The sequence below is a fragment of the Bactrocera dorsalis genome, unplaced genomic scaffold, assembly GCF_023373825.1.
Source record: "Bactrocera dorsalis isolate Fly_Bdor unplaced genomic scaffold, ASM2337382v1 BdCtg349, whole genome shotgun sequence".
Lineage (NCBI taxonomy): Eukaryota > Metazoa > Arthropoda > Insecta > Diptera > Tephritidae > Bactrocera > Bactrocera dorsalis.
The window spans coordinates 1-25,000 of record NW_026038400.1 but is presented as its reverse complement, the minus strand read 5'-3'; the positions used below and the strand labels follow the sequence as shown (position 1 = coordinate 25,000).

At 38.2% G+C, this 25,000-nt stretch overlaps 4 protein-coding genes across 26 annotated transcripts; 2 read left to right on the top strand and 2 right to left on the bottom strand.

Moving 5' to 3' along the window:
• Positions 1-6: 6 nt before the first annotated feature.
• On the bottom strand, positions 7-2,223 carry LOC105224433 (uncharacterized). 7 transcript variants are annotated; one of them, XM_049462228.1, is made up of 4 exons: positions 2,060-2,223; positions 1,879-1,995; positions 1,229-1,755; positions 7-934 (listed from the first exon to the last, which is right to left on the bottom strand). In XM_049462228.1, exons 2-4 carry the CDS (start codon positions 1,973-1,975, stop codon positions 251-253), a joined length of 1,308 nt encoding a protein of 435 aa, XP_049318185.1. In that variant the 5' UTR covers positions 1,976-1,995; positions 2,060-2,223; the 3' UTR covers positions 7-250. The 7 variants fall into 7 exon arrangements, with proteins under 7 accessions (XP_049318185.1, XP_049318186.1, XP_049318188.1 ...); XM_049462229.1 differs by having other exon boundaries at positions 7-1,343; positions 1,653-1,755; positions 2,060-2,221; XM_049462231.1 differs by having other exon boundaries at positions 7-1,347; positions 1,660-1,755; positions 2,060-2,221.
• A 6,574-nt stretch (positions 2,224-8,797) lies between these two features.
• On the top strand, positions 8,798-13,177 carry LOC105224435 (uncharacterized; the record flags this gene model as incomplete). The annotated part of the gene is given in 2 exon segments (XM_019989597.3): positions 8,798-9,475; positions 10,624-13,177. Coding segments are annotated over 2 exon segments (2,505 nt in total). The 3' UTR covers positions 12,631-13,177.
• Positions 13,178-15,839: 2,662 nt separating this feature from the next.
• Positions 15,840-24,603, bottom strand: LOC105224437 (uncharacterized). Of its 16 annotated transcripts, none has more exons than XM_029549459.2 (4): positions 24,581-24,603; positions 19,977-20,078; positions 18,814-18,975; positions 15,840-17,399 (listed from the first exon to the last, which is right to left on the bottom strand). In XM_029549459.2, exons 2-4 carry the CDS (start codon positions 19,983-19,985, stop codon positions 16,080-16,082), a joined length of 1,491 nt encoding a protein of 496 aa, XP_029405319.2. In that variant the 5' UTR covers positions 19,986-20,078; positions 24,581-24,603; the 3' UTR covers positions 15,840-16,079. The 16 variants fall into 16 exon arrangements, with proteins under 16 accessions (XP_029405319.2, XP_049318177.1, XP_019845166.2 ...); XM_049462220.1 differs by lacking the exon at positions 24,581-24,603 and adding an exon at positions 21,506-21,524; XM_019989607.3 differs by lacking the exon at positions 24,581-24,603 and adding an exon at positions 21,087-21,397.
• LOC105224436 (uncharacterized) lies at positions 22,962-24,971 on the top strand. 2 transcript variants are annotated; one of them, XM_049462225.1, is made up of 2 exons: positions 22,962-23,657; positions 23,753-24,971. In XM_049462225.1, the coding sequence occupies exons 1-2, from the start codon at positions 23,274-23,276 to the stop codon at positions 24,629-24,631; spliced, it is 1,263 nt and encodes a 420-aa protein (XP_049318182.1). In that variant the 5' UTR covers positions 22,962-23,273; the 3' UTR covers positions 24,632-24,971. The 2 variants fall into 2 exon arrangements, with proteins under 2 accessions (XP_049318182.1, XP_049318181.1); XM_049462224.1 differs by having other exon boundaries at positions 23,750-24,971.
• Positions 24,972-25,000: the final 29 nt, after the last annotated feature.

Sequence of the window (25,000 nt, the reverse complement as noted above, 5' to 3'; positions counted from 1 at the left end):
TAAGAAACTTGGGGGAAAATAAACTGAATTGCCTGTGCAACTAAAGCAATAAAAAAAATATTCTTACAGTGAATAATTTGTGCATCTTCATATCACCACGTGCAAAATTAAATTAATGACTTAAATATTTAAATTTGTACTGAAATGAAAAGTGCTACGTACTGTGCATGCTTATCAGGCAGATAATACAACATTTTTGTAAGCGTGTATTGAAATCAATTATGTAATTTGAGATTTCCACAATCATTCATCAACATCTCTTCTTTGGTTGTGCCAACATTGTATAGCACTTTTCACAAAACTTTCCAGCTTCCACGTCTTCTTGAGCTTGAGAAACTGCTTTGAGCAATTCTGTTTTAATCGTTTGACGGTCTTCGAGTTTCAATTTGCGCGTCTCCTCAAACATTCTTTCAAAGAAATCTTTCAGTTCTAAATTGCTATGAACATCGACGTTTTTCATTGGATTTAAATGACAAGCGCACTTACTCGTCCCTTCGCTGAAGTTTGTTAGCATTTTTGCATGGCGAGTTTTATTTATTTTTAAAGAAGCCACTTTTCTTCCGCTCGATGCTTTCTGTTGTAAGCTTGATTTTCCGGGTATTTCCACAAAATATGGTGTTTGAGGGATTAATCGGTTGGTTGTTGTGTCATTAGCAGTAGCAATTTTTGATGTTGCTGCATTTTGTATTCGAATTTTTGAATTTTCAGAACGTGGAAGCTGTAGATGTTGTGTAACTACAATTTCAGACGCATGATTTTTTGTATGTTTGTCAAACTCAGTATTAAGTTGATTTACATTCAGTACTACCGAATTTCTTGCATTTATTTCGTATAGCATGAAATTATCAGTTACTTCTGGAGTCTTGTCCTCAGCGATCTCTTCAGACTTAATGCAAAGAAATTCTTGACCTTCATCATATGTCAATTGGCCAACCTTGCTGTGGTTAGAGGTACATACATCTTTAGAGTTTAGCTGCGTTAAGTAAATGTCATCGTCGTATTCTAATGGTTCACTGTTTACTACAGCCGTTGATTGAAAGTTGCTGGTTTCAATTGTAGAACTGTTCTTCGAGGAACACACATCCATAGAATTTACGTGAGTTGTGGGGATGTCATATTCGGATTGACTATTTACTACAACCTTTGGATGAGCGTTATATGTATCAGCGATCTCTTCAGACTTAATGTAAAGAAATTCTTGACCTTTATCATATGTCAATTGGCCAACCTTGCTGTGGTCAGAGGTACACACATCTTTAGAGTTTAGCTGCGTTAAGTAAATGTCATCGTCGTATTCTAATGGTTCACTGTTTACTACAGCCGTTGATTGAAAGTTGCTGGTTTCAATTGTAGAACTGTTCTTCGAGGAACACACATCCATAGAATTTACGTGAGTTGTGGGGATGTCATATTCGGATTGACTATTTACTACAACCTTTGGATGAGCGTTATATGTATCAGCGATCTCTTCAGACTTAATGTAAAGAAATTCTTGACCTTTATCATATGTCAATTGGCCAACCTTGCTGTGGTCAGAGGTACACACATCTTTAGAGTTTAGCTGCGTTAAGTAAATGTCATCGTCGTATTCTAATGGTTCACTGTTTACTACAGCCGTTGATTGAAAGTTGCTGGTTTCAAAGTTGCTGGTTGATTGAAAGTTGCTGGTTTCAATTGTAGAACTGTTCCTCGGGGAACACACATCCATATTTACTACAACCTTTGGTTGAGCGTTATATGTTTTAGTTCTATTTTCTGCAATAAAAGTAAATAATTAAAACCCGACAATTTGCAATATTTTACTTGTTGTTGATGTTAGGGTAAAATGAATAAACAAACTTTTATCATTTAACTTTACCTATCATATTTTGTATATACCTTGTTTTGAATCCAGACAATTAAACCTTAGCTCATTTTCATGTCTTCGTCTCCGCCGTCTTCGCATCTCACTCATAGCATTTAAAAACTTAGGCATATCGAATCAAATTGTATACCCTGTTGATAGTAATGAAGATGTGTTAACTCAAACTAATTTAAAAATATAATAGTTATAACTTACTGCGAACACAACAAACCCTATTTTTTCACTTAAAGTTATTATTTACATCTCCTCTACCGTAATTTACATATCACAGTATTTATGTTATAGATTTTCTATCAACTATAAACAGATGAAGATACTGTGATGCCATATCAAAATGATTGGTTAAGGAAACTTGGACTTTACTGGTAATTCAGTGTGTTTGTTATTAGGGGTACTCTTGCTCTTGCAAAACCCGGTGCACGGTGCAAGAATTGCAGATTTACAACGACACAACAATAAACACACGCAGAAAAATATTTGCAAGGGCTGTGAAATATGTCAGACCAAAACCCGTGTATATTAGCGTGCAATGTCACGCAAAAATAAAATTGCAACCCTGTTGTAGTTGCCATTTTACATAAAGACATATTACGTCGTTAAATTGTTGAGAAAGGTAAGTTTTAAATAGATTTCAAAATTTCTATTTAAATTATAAAGTTTTGTTACAGTTTTTTTTGTTAAAAATGTATGCAGAAGGTGCGCCAATTCACAATAGCCATGCACAATAGTCATTTACAATAAATTGACTGAATCAGTCGCTCATATATCACTAGATTCTGCAATGGGTGCTCTCGTGCCCTTGTATATTTCGGTGTAGTATTTTTGCAATCTGCAATCTTGCAAGAGCAAGAGAATACCCCTAGTGACATCAACTGATGAATAATTCTGTCTTTTCGCTTGAAGTGTTTTAATTCGGATTATGAGAAATTTATTTGAGCTGGGTAACTTTGCCGATAGATATCTAAATCGTCTTCTTTAATTATCGATAAATGCGGTACAAATTTGAATCGAAGAAATAAGAGTTGCCAGTTTAGTAACAAAAAATTATGTAATCTTAAAAATATAAGAAAAAAATTAACGTGCGTTTGATCGAAGTTATAATATGCTTCCAAACACAAATGTTTTTTATATGAGAGCTGTATTGTAATAGGTCAGCTTGTGTGGCAGCTATGTATATGCTAAAGCGGTCCGATCTAAACAATTTCTTCGAAGATGTCTCGCGAAATAAAAAAGTTTTCCAAAATTGGATTGAATTTTGTTCGATCACTTTGTATACCAGCTTTATGCAATAGTCGTCCAATCTGAACAAATTTTCTGAGATGCTGCTCTTGGGCACTAGTCCATGCCAAATTTCGTGACGATATCAAGTCAAATTATTGTATTTTGCCATACAAGGGTCTGACACTGATTGTTCAGTTTGAATGGCAGTTATAGCTATAGTAGTTCGATATTAACATTTCCGACAAATGAATAGCTTTTTGGAGAGAAAGGGATGTGAGCAAATTTTCAGATTTAAAAAATTTAGGGAATAGTTCGTGTATATACAAATGGGCAGACAGACAGACATGGCTATATCAACTCAGCTCGACACGCTGATCATTTTTACATGCCTTCTGTGGCATGGCAAACTTTTTTTTTATTTTACATTGATCGGGCGTGCGCTTAAACGATTCTCGATTCTATACTATATGCTACAAAGAATTTTCATATTAATTCAAGACTCTCTCTACTTATCACATCTACTGATATGTCACTGATAATAACCAAATTTAATCAGTGATTCTGTGAGCAATATGACAATCTTGCCTTCAAAACATGACCTTTCTTATCAGGCTCTCATTTGAGTATTAGAGAGATTAACAATTATTTTCGATCAATTCAAAGACGGGTTATGAAGAGAACATAGGCGTTAACTTCCAAACTGAAGATGTTATCTGAGCAAATATCATAATTATTGTCTGAGGATCTGCTTTATATATACTTTACACATTTTTACTTAAAAGTTAAAAACAAAGTTATTTCTTTATTTAAAGTTATTTAAAAGTTGTCTGTTTATCTTATCAAATTGCAAGCATTATTGAGAGTAAATCATATACATATATCTTCTCTTAATATTACTCTTAACAAATGACATTGTAAGCGCAACGTCGCATGGTTGGGGTTGGCGCGAAAGGGGTGGTGTATATAGTATACACAAATACACGCATACAAGCGCTGGGATCGATCTCACCGTGGAGAGCAGCCAGGACGGTATCCGACAAACTGCGACGTCGACTGTTTATAAATGTATTTATGCATGTATTTTGAGCATTATTCAATCGTGTGTGTATTTATTATATTTTATAGTAGAAGTCAGCGATAAGATTTGCTTGACATGCGCAATTGCAACTTTGGGTGCTTTATTTAGTACGCAACTATGTATGTACGTATATATGTATGTATGCATGTACGTCATCTCGTTACGTTGCTTTTCTGGGCGTAAATTCGCAGCGCACGAATGAGCAAGTAAGCGAAATTGTATAAAAATTAGTTTATTTTTTTATATATTACAGAACTAATTTGAGATTTAATTGTTTAGGTCAATTGTTGAGGGGCTACTACCATAGATTTATCTATGCTACTACTCCTATTGAACGACTCTTTACAAAAATAGTTCTAATTCACAAAAGCTTTGTCAAGTGTACTCGTACTATGAATCTAAGTATGTGCATGTACATATGTATGTATGTATGATGTATGCAATATATACATACATACATACATACATGTATACCTATGTGCTTAGCTATGATCATCAATTTGATGGTGAAGTAATTTTGGGGAATTACATCCATACATACATACATTTGTACATATGTATGTACACATTTTCTTTTCATATTAAAATAATGGATTTATAAGAATGAATGTTAGAATAAATTTATGGAATTTATTGTAAGGAATTCACCTGAAGAGTTGCATCTATTTGTGAGTTGTGAGGAAAAATTCTTCTTCTCACAAAAAAATTATTTTTTTGGAAAGCCGCCATTTAGTCTAATATCAAAATTTTGACTATTGCTTTGGCCATTACTCGTATTATTTTATTGTAATAATAAATTCTTTTGGATTGGAGTTCATTTTAAGCAGGAGATTCTTCTTCACCGCCATACACCTTGTTTTGGAAGTCTTTAGAACGGCTATAGGATCAAGGGAATACAAAATGACCGAAATCAATCACCGATCATTAAAGTGCATTAATATCTCTAAATGTATACAGTGAAATTTCTCATAACCGGACAGCCATCGTCGCAGTGTTTTTGCCCGGCTAAGGGAATTGTCCATTTATGGGGGCGTGGCAAAAATTCAGAACTATAATTTTTTTGAACTAATAAGTCCGAGCCAAAGTCAGCCTGGAGTGAATGAATGACAATTATCCCATTAGTTTGCGTTAAACCACCTAAAACCAGTGCAAGACAATTTGTCCAGTTAAGGGAAATGAGGATGAGGACTGTCCGTAATGAAGTATTTCACTCTATTATAATGACTGATTTTAATAAATAAAATGCTCTTAAGAAACACTAAAAACGTTTTAATAAATGGTAAGTGGATACAACCCCTTACGATTACAAACGATAGATCTTTAAAATGGGATTGAAAACCAGATACATACATATGTATGTATGTATGTACTACAGATCTTCAAATCTTGATAGCACCTCCTCAATACGGGTTTACTAACACAAGAATATTGTTTATGGAATGATTAAGGTCACTTTATCGGCACAGCTTTTGTATGGCTATGTTTCTTTTCATTCCGATAGCTTTGCACTCGAAGAGCTGTTGACCTCGTGTCACTACTGCAGTGTTATGTGTGGTGTATGGATCCTGTGCAAAACAAATATCTTACATTTCCTTATATGCCCAATAACTATGTATGTAGGTACCTAAAGCGAAAAGACATGAGTTTGTGCTGATAGACTATTGGGCTTTACCACGTATTGAACGATTCCTGGGAACTAGTTTTGAAATTCCATAATACCTTGAGCCATTTGATGGCTGCGCTAAAGATTGATCTCAGACAACCAAACTTCTGCAAGAACAAAAAAAAACGTCACCGAAGCTATAAGACACAGTGCTTCGCAGGTGCATTTATCAAATAGTAGCACAAAACAATATAATTTTTATCTTGATCTTAATTGGTCAGTTTGTTTGGCAGCTTTATGTTATAGTGGGCCGCTTTGAACAATATGTTCGATTACAGGTTGCTTTGAATAAGAAGGTCACAAAAGGACTTTATTTTGATCCACCAGTTTTTTTGGTAGCAGTTCCGACAAATGAGTAGCTGCTTGGGGAGGAAAGAACATATGGGAAATTTCATATCAATATCTCAAAAATTAACGGACTAGTCCGCCTATATACAGACAAACATGGATAAAGAGAATTTATCTAAAATGTTGAATTTCTAACCAAATTTCGTGTGTGGAATCATTGTGAATGTTGAAAAAGGCTTACGACGATTCAGTTTCGAGAGGTCGTTGAAGACATGTCTCGTTTTGGACAACCTCGATCTCTTCAACTGATGAAAATATAAAAAAGGGAAGGATATGGTGCTTAAAAGTCGTCAGACAAGTGTTAGAGTGATGACAAGAGAGCTTGACATCTCTTTCGAGTCCGTTCGAATGATTTTGGTGGATACTTTGGGTAATGAGGGATGAAACGGGTTCTCGCTCGACTCGTTCCCATAAAGCTGATTCTTTTTAAAGAGTACGATTGTGACCGAATTTAAAGTCAAAAACGCAATAAATACCATCCGATCAACCACCGTATTCAGCAGATTTGGTTCCGTGTGATATATTCTTGTACCCCAAACTCAAATTGCCGCTCCTTATAACCCGTTTTCAGTCGATCCAAGGGATAGAACAAAATTCACTGAAGGAGTTGAAGGCTATACAATACTTATGAAAAGTGTTTCGAGTATTGCCTGTATCTGGTGGGGATTACTTTGAATCCGATAAAATAAATATTGATGAATAAAATTAATTATTTGGTTAAATATTTTGTGTTTTATTTACAATTTTAGGGTTTTTTTATGATCCAACTGAATTAGAAGACACCACATTACATGGGTTAAGGTCGAAAACCCAATGTGCTACAACGATATACCAAACGGGCTAATTAAAAACCAGCGATCGCGAATTGACTTTTGAACTGTGTCAGCAAGATTTTTATTGGATTCATACTGAATACAGACATCAGCAATAATATTATATTTACTTGTTATATACATACATACATATACATATGTATGTATATGTATATTGTACGTACATATGTATGTACATATGTATGTGGATTGAAGGGCGAATGGATTACATTGATCTTATTCAATAAACCAGCGATCGACTGTATAGACAAGCTACTCTATATGTACTTATTTACATACATATGTATGTACATACATATATAGTATAAATTGCATTTCATGTTAGTTTTCTATAAATTAAACCTATTTTTTTTTGTTTTGAGACATTTTAATAGACTAAATTAAACTTAATAACGCTTCGATTGAAATAAAATTAATTAAATAAATGTATTTGAATTTTATTTTAATAATTTCGAAGGTATTAATATTTGATAACACAAAAACAACTGCAACAGCACATGTTAAATAAATAATACAAAGCTCTAAATGTATATACATACATACATATGTATATATACATACATATATACTAAATGCACATACTCGCATTAAATAAATAAAAGTTAAACGCCGGCGCTCTTTCCAACCAAAATAAAACCGAAAGCAGCGCTAATTTCATAATTTTCACAATAATCACAGAAGCACATGAGCACATGAGCGGCCAGTAGCTGAGCTGTTCAGAACGATGACGGCTATGGAGAGCGCGACGGTGAGAAATGTGCTGCAGATGCGCACGAAAGCAAAATTTCCAAATCCCAAACGAAAGCGAAATTGAACACACAGAGCAAAAGAAACAGCAAACAGCAAGCACCCAAAGTCATGCTGAATAAACTTCAATAACACACGCTGGTACATAAGCATATACAAATGTATGTGTGTGTGTGCGTAAAAAATCGCCAACAGCGATAAATGCTGTAGTGCCACGGAAAGAGCAAGCGCAAAGAGACGACCAACGCGGCTATTGCACGGCAAACACTCTCGCGCTCTCCGCATGGCCCGGCGCAGTCACATGCGTGTGTGTGTTGGTTAGAACACTAGAACGATAGACGACAACTCAGCGGCGCTGACTCGACTCGACTCGTTGACATATGTACATACTATGTATGTGTTGGTTGGCTGGCTGGCCTGACTGGCTGTTTGGTTTGCTGGTTGCTTCCGCTTCAAGACAAACGCAACGTTCTAGTTGGGACACCGCGCTCTGGCAATCTGGTTGAAAAAGTTCTACACCGTACGTTTTACTACGAGTTGTGTGCGTTCGCGAAGAGCCACAGAACAACGAACGCCCGCCCGCCCATCACCAGGCAGCACAGCACAGCCGTCATCTGTGAAAACAAAGCAAAACACAGCAGTTTGTGGGAACGTCTACGAAGCAAATACACACGTTTTACAATACCTACGTGTGTATGTTTGTGTGTTTGAGGGCATACGCAGCGTGGAAGGGAGGAAAGCACACTTGGAATCGCATTTTAAGCGCATTGTGTTCTGTCATATCGCTTTGGATTTGGTATTTAGAAGTGCATATATCCATAATTTCGCAGCATATTAAGCAAGTGCATTGACGTGTGTTTATATGTATGTATATATTTGTGTGTGTGTCTGTGATTGCGTGCTATGGAAGAAAGAAAAATAAACTGAATTTGTATATTACAGAAGTGCGGCGACCAATTGTGCATGCAATTGCACGACAAAGCGACGCAGCGGCAACAACCACACAAATACAACAACAATAACCACAACATCAACAGCAGCAGTCGCAGCAACCAAAACGATAACGTTGCAAAAGTACACACGGTGTTATAATACAATCAGCCACGACGACGTCTACAACGGTGTCAGCCGCTCCGGCGTTCGCATCGGATACGCCAAAGCAACAACAAAACTCGCGACGTCGTCGTCAAACAGTCGAACCGCCGCTATTTAGTGCCATCAACATGACGACGACCACGACTAGTCGTGTCGGCCGACGCGTGCGCCTGCCCGTGCACCTCGCCACATCGGTGACGTCGAGCGCGGCTATAAGGGCGGCCACGGTGTCATCCGCGCTGGGCCCAAAGAAATTGCGAAGTTTGCGAAATTTGTTGTCGCGCGGCAAGCGAAAACCCATCCGTGTGCGCAGCACCAGCGACGGCAGCAGTGCTCAACAACAGCAGCAGCAGCGACCACAACAACAACAACAGATTGTTGTGGAGCAGCAGCACCAGCAAGTTCATAACAATATCAATAGGCATAATACCCAGAATAGCATTGACAGCAATTGTAAAAGCAATAACAACAACAACAACACAAACACAGTTCAACACAACGAAAACGCGTTGAAAGTGAAGGAGCGCGAAAAGGTGGCCGAAAAGCATGCCATTGCAGCCGAGGAGTTGGATGACAGTGACGACGACGCTAATGAAGATGGCGCCGATGGCTATAAGTCTGAGAATGTAAGTGGATAAAGCGTTTAATTTGTAATTTATGTATGACTTTGGTAGTCCGCCTTGATACATTGACAGCGGCGAAGTTTGAAATCTTATTCGGTTTCAGTTTCATTAAGATATACATATGCATCTTTATTGCTGTTCGAGATAGGCATTCAAAAGTTTATGGTACTAGCCAGACAAATTTCAGTATATTAGTTACACGAGGAGGCGGAGAAAGTTATAGAGTATCTTTACCATTAATATAAGGTCAATCTACTCGGATTTTTATGTGACTAAGGTCTGACTACCTTGCTGCATTCTTCAAAATTATTTTGGGAATGTGTGTTCCGATGCTATAACCACGATCACCTACAAGGATCTTTTCGACGTCTTTCCGCTAATGAAATTTAAAATAGGGCCGAAAGGCAATTGGAGATTCTAAGTGTAATCAGGTTCTTTCCACTTGATCTTTCCAACGGACTGGAGGTCTTCCTCTTCTTCTATAAAATTTTCACCTTACTACTTACCGACCAAAACGAGGTAAGATAGCTGAAGTAAAGGCCTTTAGCCGAAAAAAATCCGAGTCAATTCCGTAGTGTTAATCGGCTGTTGTGGACCCCGCATGACTCTAACCACTATTCCTCTATGGTTCAATCCCTCCGAATCAGTTCGTGTCCTGGGCAACCCATTAGAATACTTCGATTACAATAAACTTACGCCTTGCCACCCAAACAGGGTCTAGATAACCGTTACAATATTAACAGAAAAGTGAAAGAAGTGGGCAGAAAGCCCAAAATTATTTTTTTTTCTGGCGGAAAGTAAAAAAGGGTGTCGGATTCATAGGGACATACAAGTATATATGTACATACCTTTGTAATTATAAAGTTATATTTTTTCATCTTTTATAATATGTAGGTGATTTGTGAAAAAAATAAAATCTGCAACACTAAATGAGGCGTGTCAGCCAAAAATCTTTATATGCATTTAATGACGTAATATATTTAAGAGTACGCTATATACTATATGGTACATTAGTAAATATATACAATCATGATCATGCCACCAGCTACCATACATATACATAAATACTACTTTTCTGTACTTCAATCACTTTTCACGAATGACTAATTCTCCACACACACTCACTTACTGTTCTCTCTTCTGCTTTACAGAACCCCCCAACAGCGTTGGCACAGCCATTCCACGAGAAAATGCTCTACGACACACGAATACGTCGGAAAAATGTGTTGGCGCTCAATGAGAAAGTGGCTGCGATACGCGAGTACGAAAAGTCGCCGGTGTACAAGCGTATCGGACGCATGTTCCACTGCAGTCCCGATCAGATCAAGCGCATAGTACAGCAGAAAGACAGCATACTCGAGGCTTGGGAGCAGCGTACGCGTCGCTGTCACGACGCAAAAACGCTTGAAATGAAAGTGGTGCGCGTGTCGATGCTGGGCAAAGCGGTCTTCGATTGGCTACGCCGCATGATCTACTACCAGGACATACAGATAACGGATGGGCTCATACAGAAGACGGCGCTGCAATTTAAAAGCGCTATGGGCTTACAAAATTTCTTTCCACATCAGGATTGGTGCGATAAATTTCGACAGACATACAAAATCCATACAACCGACAGTAAACTGCTGAATATTGGCTATACACAAGGCTATTCTGTGCAAATAAAGGATGTCATGAAGGACGTGCTCAACGAGTGTACACCGGATGCGGGCAGCAAGCCGCAACCGATGGATGACGACGACAACGATGATGATGTGGAAGAGATTAAGGAGGAGTGTGATAATACGGAGAATACGAAAGCGCACGAAGGTGATGGGGAACAGGAAGCAAAGCGTAGACGACTGAAGGCAGTCGGCAATCTTCAGAGCACTAAAGGCAATGTTGCAGGCAACATGGCACAGCCAACAGGTAGCACACTAAATGCAACTGGCAATCCAATTGTGAAACGCATAAATATCACAAACCCCAACGGGAATATGTCGAATAATCAATTAGCCGCCAATTTGCAAAAGAAGAACACGCCATCTCCAGCCATGCACAATCTTGCAGCACCGCAATTAGCGCCTTTCCGTCAACTGGTCGCATTGCCACTACAAGGTAATGTCGCCGGCATGCCGCAAAAGGTGTTGGTAGCCACACCCATAACGCCGGCCGGTCAGATGCCTGGCGGCAAGCCAATGACCATGACAATCATACCGCTGGCGACTATCGCACAATCGCAGAGCATGCAAGCAGCTGCGGCCACAGCCACAGCTGCGGCAACTGCAACAGCTGCAGCGACTGCCACACCGACTGCACTAACTGCCGCGCTGGCTACAACAACGGCTACAGCCGCCACGCCTGCGTCGGATGCCGAGAAATCCAATGTGCCACCACCGATGCTGGATATTAAGAAGGAAATCAAGCAGGAACCGCAGGAGCCCGTTGAAATCAAACAGGAATATATTTCAGACGCAGAGGATGAGGAGCCAACGGAGCAGGATCACCAACAGCCCAGTGACGATGCTATGAAAACAAACACTGCGCTGCAAGCAAATGCCATTAACAATAATACCACGCCATTTTTACCAGAAGGTGATACATCCTCCAGTGGCAGTATGGATGTTGAAGAGCGTGTCCGCGCGCCAGAAACCGCCGATGATGACAATATAGCTTTAGCCAATTTGCGGCGACTCATACAGACGCAAGGTAAACTTGTTGCAACTTCAACAGCATCCGCAACCGGCGTACGTCCTACCGTCTCGTCGGCCGTGCCGCCTTTAGCACCGAAACCCATTTTATTACCCGCTCCATTAAACCCCAGCACATCAGGTGCGACTGAGCGTCAGAGCTTGCCAACATCGACGACTGCCATTACTTGCATACCAGCCGCCAATATATCCGCCATGAGTAGATCCCTATGCTTTACGCCGCCATTGCCGCCTTTGACAAAAGCACCGGATGCCGTTATAAATCGCTTGGCGAATAAACGCAAACACGCCACAAACAATATGCCACTGATGCCGCCCATCAAATCCTGTTCAGAGGCGCGTAAATATCTGAAACTTTTGGAAGATTTCGCGCTGGTTAAAGAGAACTTTAGACTGATCGGCTTGATCACGCGCGCCGACGAAGTTCTGCGCGAGCTTGATGGGGACGACGACGTGGATGTGGATTGAGTTGTTGTTTACAACAAACTTCTACTTTAAAATTAATACTTACACATACATATGTTGTATGTGGTTGTATCCATGCGTAGAATGTAAGAGTATAGCTTTTTCTATGAATACCAAAGCCGGTAATTGTTACCATAGTGCGTAAGTGAAGTGGGAAAACTTATGTACATACATACATACGTATTCGTGTGAGTATGTACATATGTATGCAGCCTATCTACAAATCAATTTTTTCACATACTATATAGAGGTTTATATACATAAACACATATTTCTAAGTAGAAGAGCACTAGGGACACATCTATGTACATATATAGTTACTATATTGCATACATACATACATACTCCTGTATTGGACACATTTTTGTTTTTGTTTATTTTATATGAATTATTTTATTATTCAAGTGAATTTCAATACTGTATTTAATTTGTTTCACATACTTACATATATTGTACGTCAACAATACGTTACATTAAAATGTGCATAAATTTTTTAGAGAAGCTACCAATTAATTAAAAGTTGAATAAAAAGGAATTTGAAAAAAAAAATTGCATTTCGTGGAAATCTCGATAATAATTGTAACAAGTTAGAGAAAATAATAATTAAATAACACGCCACATTGGACCCTTTTCTGGGTAAAGAACCTCTGCGAGCTTTTCGATACCAATGAGACTTCTTCAATCTACTCTTGGAGAAAATAATTCGAACTGCGTAACTGAATAGAGAGGTAAAATCTTCTATAAGAGTGTACGGCTGTAGGCATACACCGATGATATTGATATTGTGGACCTCAACAACCGCGCCGTTCGTTGTGCTTTCTCCAGACTGGATAAGGAGCGAAGCAAAGAAATCTGGCAGTGAAAAAGGGTAAGACGAAGTATCTTCTGTCATCAAACAAATAGACGCACTCGCGACTTGGCTCCCACGTCACTCTTGACAGTCATACAAGAAGCGTTTCAAAGTAAACAGGACATTTTAACTCCAGCGCTCCCTGGTTGCGGCATCTATATGCCGACTGGTGCGTTAGAATCTGCTATCTTTAACGATTTTCCAGTGAGAATTTCATAATTTCATAACATTTCATCTATTGGAAGTGAATTTATTGCGTTTTAAGTGCCAGTATGTTTGTGTTATCGGTGCGAAAATGAGCTTCGAACAAAGAGTCAACATTAGATTCGGTTTTAAAATTGGTAAAACTTTTACCGAAACGTTTCAATTGATGAAACGAGTATTTGGCGATGATTGTTTATTCCGTAACAGAGTGCACGAGTGGTTTCAACGTTTTCATACTGGCTGCCATACCGGCCAACGAGCTAAAACACTCGTTTGACATGCTTTTGGACCGTATTGAAGCAGAAGGGGACTATTTTGAAAAAAAAAAATGAATTGATTTTGCCGAAAAAATCAGTCCTGTTTACTTTGGAAAACACCTTGTAACTTCGAAGTCGTAGATCATTTTGTCGATCTTGGAACCAGTATTGATACCAACAACAATGTCAGACTGGAAATTCGACGCAGAATTACTCTTGCCCACTCTATCGGCGAACAAAACCAAAATTCTACAAACCACTCATTATTCTCGTCCTGCTATATGGTGCAGTGGCATGAACAATGACAACAACCGATGAGTCGGCGGTACGAGTTTTCGAGAGAAAGGTTTTGCGGAAGATTTATGGTTCTTTACGCATTGGCCACAGCGAACATCGCATTCGATGGAACGATGAGCTGTATGAGATATACGACGCCATTGACATAGTTCAATGAATTAAAAGACAGCGACTACGCTGGCTAGGTCATGTCGTCCGAATGGATGAAAACACTCCAGCTCTAAAAGTATTCGACGCAGTACGCGCCGGGGGAAGCAGCGAAAGAGGAAGATCTCCACTTCGTTGGAAGGACCAAGTGGAGAAGGACTTGGCTTCGCTTGAAATCTGCCATTTGGCACCAAATAGCGAAAAGGAAGAACGACTGACGCCATGCTGTAAACTCGGCTATAACTGCGTAAGCGGTATAAGCGAAGTTTTTCTTCAGTTTTTGAGATATTGATATTTGTTGACCTTATTTTCCCTCAAGAAATTGCTCATTTGCCAGAACCGTCGATGTCGGACCTACATATGTATGTATATGCTACACAAACAGATCGATCAAAATAGAGAAAGTGAGTAAAGTAAAAATATATGGAAAAAATCTTTTATTTAACAAAATGCCAACACAAAATTAGCATAGATTTTTTTGTTCAAGACAGAGCTACAATCTTCAAACAAATTGTTCAGATCGGTTAACTTCATAACTGCCATATAAACTGACCGAGCAAAATCAAAATAAAAAAACTTTTTATTCCTTTTTTGCAACAAGAAATGCATATACGAGGGATGTTACAGCTTCGGTGCAGCCGAAATATTCGGTTTGGCATGTTTCTCAATAAATATGCAACTCTTTAGAATTTTACTCACGGACACACACCTATTAGTGCCACTATTGCTTGCTGAGGACCGATAAGCAGAAAATATAGCTCTAAAATCAATTACCTAAACAAACGTCCATTCCACGTCTATATACGTAATATGGTAATATATATATGTACATGTGTATGTATGTAAGTGCATAAATAGGAATATGTGTGCACATTAGCAACATCTCCTTCTAGCGTTGACCTGACCGCCAATGCGCATGTCTGCCCACTGAGTTAAAGCGTCTGCCAGTGATGACTAGTTCATTTACATACATACATAAGTATATGAATAGTAAATTGCTTCGTAGATATAAATATATGCACAGTACTATATAGTACATATGCATACACAGTAATGCGCACATTCAGTCTCCACGCCTAAAAGAACACGCTCTCTTCGCTGAAATTGGCCTCTCAGCGTGGCGGGCATCGTGACTGCATTGTATTATCGCAAAAAAAAGCTGGCAATTATATTTAGAACAAGCATGCAAACACGCCAAGCTGCGACCTAACTTTTGTGAGTCAATAAATGTTGTATTTGTATTTGTATTTACTTATTACCTTTGTTACTGCGGCCAGAAATCGTGTCCAGCGCAGCAAAATGTAAAATTTTGTAAATTCATAAACGTGTCAGCGCTGATAAGAACCGCCAGCGATCTGTAGAAATTGTGAGATTGCAACGCGCTGCTAATTACGCTCAGGCAAAGAGCACAAATAAGAGAGTTTGTTGGCGCTTTACAAAGAAAAAATACCAAATGCTTTTAGTACATATAGAAAACTTTAAATTTATTCAGCTGCGCTTAACCTTACACAAATTATATAATATTTCGATTAATTGTGGGCTAATTAATTGGTATTTTCATTGTACATTAACTTATTATGCATCACTTAATCCACGCTATAACTACGGAGAGAGTCTCAAACTAACATATTTACATACGCTTAAATGTGCTTACATACATATTTATTATAACTTCTTTATCATTTCAAATGTCTTAATTACGAATTATGCATTCGCCTTTGTGCTGCGCTGCGTTTAGCGCCCTTCTCGAAGACACGCGCCAATTGCATTAGCAAGTTTATGGCCTGAAAGTCCTCTTGCTGCGTCGCGAAGTCCTCTAAGGGGCACAAATTGCGCAATGCCTCCGCATAAGTGGTCACCACATCTATTTTCAAATGCTTGCCATTTGACTCGACACTATTTGTTGCTCTGTTTGGTGTTGTTGTAGTAGGTGAGAGCTTGCGTTTGACGCCAGCACCACCACCACCGCCACCCGCTGTCGTGGCGCTCGTGCTCGTGCCACTTGTCACGGTCAATGGCGATAGCAATGGCGGACTGCGGCTACGACTGCGACTGCGTCGCTCCTGCTTAATCTGCACTTCGGCTAGCAAAGCGGGTTCCGCTGTTATTTCTGTGGGTGCCGCAGGCTCGTGACTTACGCTGGTACGTGGTAAATCGTATGTTGCGGTTTCCACAGTGTCAGCGTAATTGTTGTTGGCGCCTGCTGGCTCTGACTCAAAACCATTAAAGCCCTCATCATCGTTGTCGGGTGTGTCTAAATAAGTGCCGGAAAAATCGTCAATTTCATTCACCACAGGCACATCATCGAATTGCTCAGCGTACATCGAATCGGATGCGTTGTCATCGAAACTACCCTCAACACCAACACCAACATCAACGTCTCCACCACTACTGGCCGACTCATACTCCGCATCATCCGCATGGTAGAGTTGCGTGCTCTCCTTCTTTGACAGCGGTTTGGGCATTTTACCTATCAGCGATTGTGCTTTCGACACCATACGCGTACAGTATTCGATCAAATCCTTGTTGTCTAGCGAACGCGGCGGTACACCGCATATAATCAGCGCGTCCAAATTTTGCCACTCCACATTGTATACCTTCTTGAAATCGGCCAACCATGCCTTATTCGGATGAAACTGTTCGATCTGCAGGATGTCGCGTAGTTTGAGCGCACGCTGTCGCAAAGTCTCATCGTTGAGCGTTACGCTGCGGTGGTAGTGGGCGCGTCGCACAAACTCGTATGTGACATTGCCGAGAAAGTTGATTTTCTTGTTGCGCGCATATTGTGGCGTGTCCTTGTGCGTCACAGTCTGACATTCGCCATAATAGCGCAGTATGTCGTCGCGATTGGCGATTACATTGCGTACTTGCTCCCAACTGCACTTGAAGATGGACGCCACACGCTGGTAGACCGGCTTCTCTTGGTACAGGCGTATGGCCAGCACGCGCTCTTCCAGATTGAGCACCTTGCGCGGCTTGTTTTTCATTGTGGCGCGTTCGCGTTCATAGCGTGTGGGCTGGAATGTGGAAATTATTGGATATCAGTTAAATATTTAGTGCTTATACATACATATATTGTATGAATGTATGTGTGTGTGATTAAATTGTATGAATATATGCTTTAAATGGAATTTTTCTAGTGTCAAATTTTCAGTTGGTTCCAAAAATTAAAAACAAATTACGAAAAATAAAGTTTTTGTGCTATTTTTATAACTTTTTTCAAAAGCAAAAAATTTTGAATTATGCCATTTTCAGAAAATATTCGCTGTTAGTAATTTAATTTGGTGTTTTTTTCGGGGAAAACCCCCAATAATAACTCGCTCAATTTGTATGAAGGGTGTATATTTAAATTACCAGTATTTTCGGGGTTAGGCCAGTCGAAGATTTTATAAAAATTCCATTTTTTGTAATAACGCTTAAAAAAGAAAGTTAGGCTTCTAAAAATATTATTCAAACTATTATAGAATTTTGTTCCCTATCCAATCAAGTTTTAGGATTTCAAATTGCATTCAATTGTTTGAATTCGCTCAAAAACATGGATTTAAAGGTTTAAAAAAATCTAATTGTTTTTAATGTTATTAAATACTAGAACATCTCTACAATATTGTCCTAAAATTTCAAGTTTCGGAGATACAGCTTTGAGAACTTGTGCGCTCGAGGCTAGAAAGGCTAAGTGCGCGGTCTTTAAAAGCGTATTTTTTTCGAAACTGTGTTTTTGAAGTCGGTTCGCAAAATTTCTCGAGAATTGCTCGAACCGATGCTCATGAAATTTTACACAGGTCTTTGAGACACAATTCTTAAGGACTTGGATGAAGAATTTTTTTCCATTACAACCATTTGAAAAAAAAAATTACGCGAAATTTTTACTGAAAATTTAATTTTTTTGTAAAAATGTATGCCGAAAATTCAATTTTCAGTTTTTTTTCCTTCGCCCAAGTTCTAATTAAGGTGTTAACTGAAACACGTATTTTTTCACTCTAGATGATCCTGTAAGGAGTTGTCCTGCCAACGCGGGCGCATCTTCTTACTAAGGGGTCACCGGAAATGTAGTCGCAATGACAGAGTTTAAAATATTTTTTTTCACAAGTTTCAGAGCTTCTTTGTTACATTATTATTGTCTGCTTCCAACAATAAAAAAAATCTTTTAAAATATTTAATTTTATATATGAGAAAAATTTGTTTGAAAAAATGCACTCCCTAACCCCTTAATGTAGCCTCAAAGAGACAAATTCGAGTTCACCATGATCCCAGAATAATATGGCCACATTAGACGTTTTTTCAGCGCTCTGGACTGGTCTAACCCTTTAATGTATTCAATTTGGCCGGTATTTTAGAATACTGGCTACTTAGGCCTTCGTCCCATAGTATACTGAATAATTTTTTAAATATACATCAGTAATAATAGTTAGTAAATTTTTTGAGAAATCTTACAGTGTATTGATTATGGAAGACCGGTTTTGTTTGCTTAGAGGGCACCGATTTCTTCATTAACTTTCTGACAGGCATTTGTTCCTCAATTAATTTGTCAACATTATAACTTTTTGTTTGTCTTTCCTTTAGAAAATATGTTCTTACGGCTGAAGATTCTTCCATCTACAACAAAAAATTAAAAGTATAATGAAAAAAATGTTGATGAAACGAAAGAATTTAATGTAGTGAGATAATGCGAAGAAATATATAATTTTTTTGATAAGAGGCTTTAAACAAACATTTAATTTTTTTCCACATTCCAGTAACACATCCCTATTTGACTCGTTTCAATATCAGCTGATTGTCCTATAACTAGCCTAACTCGTCATTGGGAAACATTAATCTTGCATTCGGTAATTATTTTACTCAAGTTTTCAAACTCTTTGCCCTTTACAAATGTTATCTAGTCGATATCATGCAGATGATCTTAATGATCTTTACTTTATAACCTCTTAAAATGTTCCGAACAACTTTCTTAGTTTTATTAATGAGCTTAGATATTTTGCGAAAAGATTTCCCTTCACCATCAAGTAATGAACATTTTTTTGTTCATCTTCGGTCAGATTTGTGACACGTAACATTTTGCAAATAAATTAATAAATATGCCTGATCTCTTTTTGTATATAGGAAAATGGAACTGAAGTCTTGATCTGTTCCTTTCATTGTTCCCGAGTGTTTTTAGGTGAGTGCCAAATGCAATTTACTCGCTATTAATTCTTCCCTTTACAGTTTGGCTCCTAAGCACATGTGTGTTTCGGTGATTTACTAACTACATACATATACTATATATTTACACAATTTTAGACTTTAATAGACCGACCGTAATGTCTCTCTATCAATTTCGTCTTGGTAGGAAGCCTGGACCACTGCTCTTAGTTAATAATTTTAGGAACTGAGAGTTGTCACGCTCTATTTGCACCTACTATTATTTCAGGTAAAGCTTATACAAATACATTATATACATGTGTATATGTATGTATGTATATAAGTACATACAATAATAATTTACGACCCAGAGCCTCAGAACAAACACCTCTTCAAGCAACTTCATGCTCGTTGTAATAAAGCGATTAAATGCAATTACGAATGATTGAGAGTAAGCAATACCAGCCCTGTGTACTTACATTTTTCATATCTCCTTCCAAAAATGTGAACCCAAAGTCAGAAGGGCAGATCCGCAATTGTACTTCTTCCAAACTCCAACACTCTGGCTAGAGTTCGTCTGTCTTTAAAAGAACAAAATCGAAATGAAATCAAATAAAGCCGACACAACAACAACACTAATAACAAAAACGACGTAAAAGTGCTCTCGCTACCTCCACAACTTTTCAAAGTTGAAATTTATTGCGAGTGCACAAGCATACGCACATACATAAGTGCATATGTGTGCTTACCGTCTGGTCGTCTGGCGAGCGCAAAAGCAAATGCAAAGTCACAAACACGCGCGATAATATAAAATATAAATGCAAAGCAAGTATTCGGTAAACACACAACAATAACAACACAAGCTAAAAGCAAAAGACCGGCAAACTGTTGCAAAACCAGACCAAACACGTGAAATTTACAGGGAACCCGACGAGCGACTGAGTGTCGTACACCAGAAAACAGACCGAACAAGCTCCACAACGCGAAACTCGTAGCACATAATAGATGTGTTGCGTCGTCACCGAAGAGCGGCACCAACACGTCGATAAAGCAAGGCCAGTGCATAACGAAAGAGACAGCTGAGTGAGTCCAAGCCTCGGGTACAGAGCTCGACCGGGCGCACCAGCCAAGCGAACGACCGAACAAGCGTGCAAAAATACAAAATTATGGACGTAATCACAAAACAGAATTTCGCTATATATCGAGTGCGTTACGCAGTTGCTGCGTGAGATGTGGCCTCGTAGCCGTGTCTCTGGGCAACATCAAATACGCGGTCCCAATGCAAGCTTCGCCCGAACAACGCACATATGAGCAGGCATTGATATGCTGTTGCACATGTTTATTTATATATATATATATATGTACATATGTATGTGTATATGCATGTGTTTAATTGCACATTCGGTATTTACATACCGTAAATCTAAGCGTGAGGCCTTCCCAGTTCAGATGGCAGCGCCTGTGCCAGTTGAGGTCGCGCGAAACTAGCAAATGGTTTGTTATAATTGAAAAGTTCACTGACTATTCTCGTTGTTTTTCGTGAGTTTCATTATGATAACTTAATCCCGCTAATAATAACCTCCTCCTACCTCTCTTGTAAGGTTTCCGCCTTTGTCACTTTTGTTTGTTGTTTTTGTTATTACTACGACGTCGACTGTTTGAAAACTACGCATTGTGTTAATAAACAAACCTCGGTGGACTTGCATTAGCAGGGTAGGCAACCAGGTAACCTTGGCTCTCAACTCTCTTTTCAACACGCTACTCTGCTATACTCCCTACCTGTATATGCATATGTTTGTATAGCACATGTGACGAAACTGCGCTGCTTCCCTAAGCAGAGCCTTTCAAGAACTGCTCTCACTTCATAAATGTTCTTTGCTTTGTCTTGGATTGAGGTGTTAAAAAATATGCTAATAAACAATAAATGAGTTGCTAAAGACCATGAAGAGCATTAAAATGCATTAAATAACTAAAAAAAAAAAAAAACTTTTGAATTAAGAAAACTTACTTTAGTGTAAAAGAGTTATTTCAGTTTTTTGTATTAATTAACACTGTCACTGTCAATTCCCTGTCCTGTCATTTGCGAAATGCTGTTTTGAAGGTCATTCAACGGTAGCGCACCAACGTACTGGCTGAGGGGTACAAAATTTGGTTATTAAATATGAAAACTGAAATATAGTTATTTACTAATGCATACATACACACATATGTACATATGTATATACAAACATACATAGGTATGTCCATATGTAGATATGATACGATATATGTAAGCACGAAGAGTTCAGCTACTCTCAACTCACCTAGGAGAGAATTAATGAAAAGTAGACTATTTTTTGATCGTTCCCACGACAGGCGGGTCTAAGTAATTGGAACAGACCTGGATTTATGTATATCCGGCAAAGGACTGTCAACTTGTCAGTATCCCATATTATTACTTCAAGTACGTTTTCTGCGCTATGACATTAACAGCAACAACAACTTTGTGTATTTATGTACGCTTAGATGGAAACTTTCGACAATTTTTACATGATAATCAAATTATTTATGTAGTTAATTTCAAGGTCACTTGAAAAATTAGAACAGAACACATAAAAACCCATTTTTTGTTGGCGGGGAACTCTGCTACATTTGCTTAAATTGTTTTTATTTTAGCTAAAGCTTATATTCATACATACATATGTACTTATATATGTATGTAGTTTTATAGCGGGATTCTGTAACCAGTCTCTAGTCTCTATTTGAGACATTTTTGAGGTAAAATCTCACTTTGTGACTAGTTACTATTCACTAAACAGTCTCTAGCGTTAGTCTCAAAATATTGAGACCTGGTAGATAGCAGGTCACAAAACTTAAAAGAATTCTTGTCTGCCATTTTTGAATATACTGAATAGAGATCATCATAGATAATTAATCGATTGTCGTTTTTTTTATATTTTTTAAGCAACTCAAACACGAAAAGGTTAAAAATAAATCAATTTTACATAAATTTCGTAAATATTAGAAACAAAGTCAACTATATTTTTATTTTTATAGATATTATGTTTTTTGACTATGTTATAGAAAATTTAATATTTGTTATCGACATATGTATTTATTATCACTCAAGTACAAAAAAAAGCAAAAACATCTCTGAATAATGAAATGTAATAGATTTTGTGACTGTCCCTTACAGAATAGCAAAATCGTCTCAAGTCTCAAAAATTGTCTCTAACTCAAAATCTCAAATTTAGAGACTTGAGACTGTCTCACGTTACAGAATCGCACGGTTAAGCCAAACTCAAAACATACCGTGTCACTACAGAAAGGACCCAAAATCATCAAAATTTAAAAAAGCCTCAAAGTCCCTTGTTTTCTATAAGTATAAATATTAAAACACACATATTTATATATGTAAAGTATTGCTCGTTCCCTTATTTAGATTTCAATTTTTTTTTTATATTTTACAAAAACCTATTTTCGGTACTGCACATACTTCTAAACAACTACATATGTGTACACTCGTTCAGCGCAGCTAAGCAGCGCTGCTGACGCACGTGAAAAAAAAAACAGAGAACAGTAAAACGGAAAATCAAATCAAGCAATCGAAAGAGCGGGAGAGTGTTTGAAAAAAATATGCTTGACTCAGTTGATGTCGAGCAATCAAGCCGACCGGACAAGCCAATTAGTGTGATTGAAGTTACGTTTCGCTGCCGTTATCGGTGATTCACGGTGTTTTGACATTGTTGCCTTGCCGTCTACATACACATATACACAATTCCGGTGCAAGCAACAAAATGGCGAATGCCCGCCCGCATGCACACACAATTGATAAGCGCGCTTTCTGGACAGAGTTTTTTGCGTTATACGAGAGTTTGCCAGCGCTGTGGGACCTGAGTAATCCTTTGTATAAGGATCGGCAGAGTAAGACACACGGCTATGAGATGTTGGTGATGAAAATGCGCGAAATTGATCCGCATGCATGTCGAGAAGATGTTTTGCGCAAAATCAACATATTTCGTACCAATTATCGACGTGAATGCACACGCATTAAAGCGAGCAATCAAATGGGCAAACGGTATAACACCTCACTCTGGTACTTTCACATGCTCGACTTTTTGCAGAGCCAAGAGTTTCGTAAAGAGCGGAAACGTGTGCCGAATAGTGAGAAGAAAATTTTGGTAAGTTTGTAAGACATCTAAAAATATGTAATTTGTTTGCAGACTTTTTAGATTTGTAAAATTATTTGTATGTTTTTGTCATTTGTCCATAGCAGCGGCGGATGGCGAGATCACATTCGGATATTGAGAAAGTAAGGTCACAGCTTTTGGAATCACCACACACTTCACAAGACAGCTCCAGCGAATACAAAATGCAGCTTAACAAATACGAATATGCATCTGACAATGGTAACGAAACAGAGGAGCATTTAGAGGCGGTTCAGTATTTAGATGAGAATTCGTTTCAGCAGCAATTTCAGAATCAATTTCGTACACTTACATTTCCCAACCAAAAGCAGCAGCACATAATAACAGAGCCAGATGATGATGAGATCAAAACGGTTGGAGATGCAGATACCGAAGACTATCATGAAATCATCAACATTGATGATTCATCACATACTGCCGACGATATGTTAGATGTAAAAACTGTGGAAGACTGTAGTAAAAATGTAACGGTTGAATCTATAGCATCTACGCCACCAGAACTGTCAGAGCAACTGCTAACAACTAGACAAATCAGAAAGACACCTTTATCTGGTATAATTAAAGAAGAGGCGAGAGGACGTGCAGTGCAATCATCTCGGGCAGGTCTTGCTATTAGTGAATCTACAGAGATATTAGCCAAATCGTGGGCAATACAGTATGAAGAAATGTCCCGGGAGCAAAGAATTTATGCACGCAAAGCGATAGCTGAAATACTTTTTGAAGGTTGCCTTGGAAATTTAGGACGTCAACAAAATATTAAAACACATGTTAATACAACGGAGCCTGTAGTTTCAACGCAATACGAAAAGGATGAGATTATGGAGGATAATGAAGGAGTTACAGAACATATAGCGGAAGAAACATTACTGCACATGGATGATGGCAACCCCACTTACGTATATGCAGTTGGTGGTGAACAAATGCAGCTACACGAATACATACATTGACTTGTATATAATGAAAAGGCCAAAAGTGAATTTTATGTTTGGAGTTTAAACAAATTCTACCGCTATTTATTCCGAAAACGCGTCAATCTTCATCAATCAATCAGTGGATTTCCTCTTTTATTTGCACATGACTGCGATGACAGATGTTTCTCCTTCTATCGTTTCGTTTGGACGTGTTTAGTTGGCTCAAGTAATAGTTTAGGTGTGTTCCTTGTCTCATTTGTTTCTAGTTTTAATCTTTATAACATGCAAATATGTTTGAAAATAAAATGGGATATTTTACCTTGGGTAAAAAATTACCAAAAATAATAATATTTGTAATCCACATATCAAGTATAAATTACTCTTTGCTTTTTTAATTAATAAATT

Excerpts from the sequence above, each read along its gene's own strand:
- LOC105224433 (XM_029549482.2), bottom strand. The coding sequence starts at position 1,975 with ATGCCTAAGTTTTTAAATGCTATGAGTGAGATGCGAAGACGGCGGAGA. Across the intron at positions 1,756-1,878 it reads TTGTCTGGATTCAAAACAAG|AAAATAGAACTAAAACATAT; the intron begins GTATATACAAAA and ends CTTTTATTGCAG.
- LOC105224437 (XM_029549459.2), bottom strand. Across the intron at positions 17,400-18,813 it reads TCTTCCATAATCAATACACT|CCCACACGCTATGAACGCGA; the intron begins GTAAGATTTCTC and ends TCCACATTCCAG.
- LOC105224436 (XM_049462224.1), top strand. The coding sequence starts at position 23,274 with ATGGCGAATGCCCGCCCGCATGCACACACAATTGATAAGCGCGCTTTC. Across the intron at positions 23,658-23,749 it reads ATAGTGAGAAGAAAATTTTG|CAGCGGCGGATGGCGAGATC; the intron begins GTAAGTTTGTAA and ends ATTTGTCCATAG.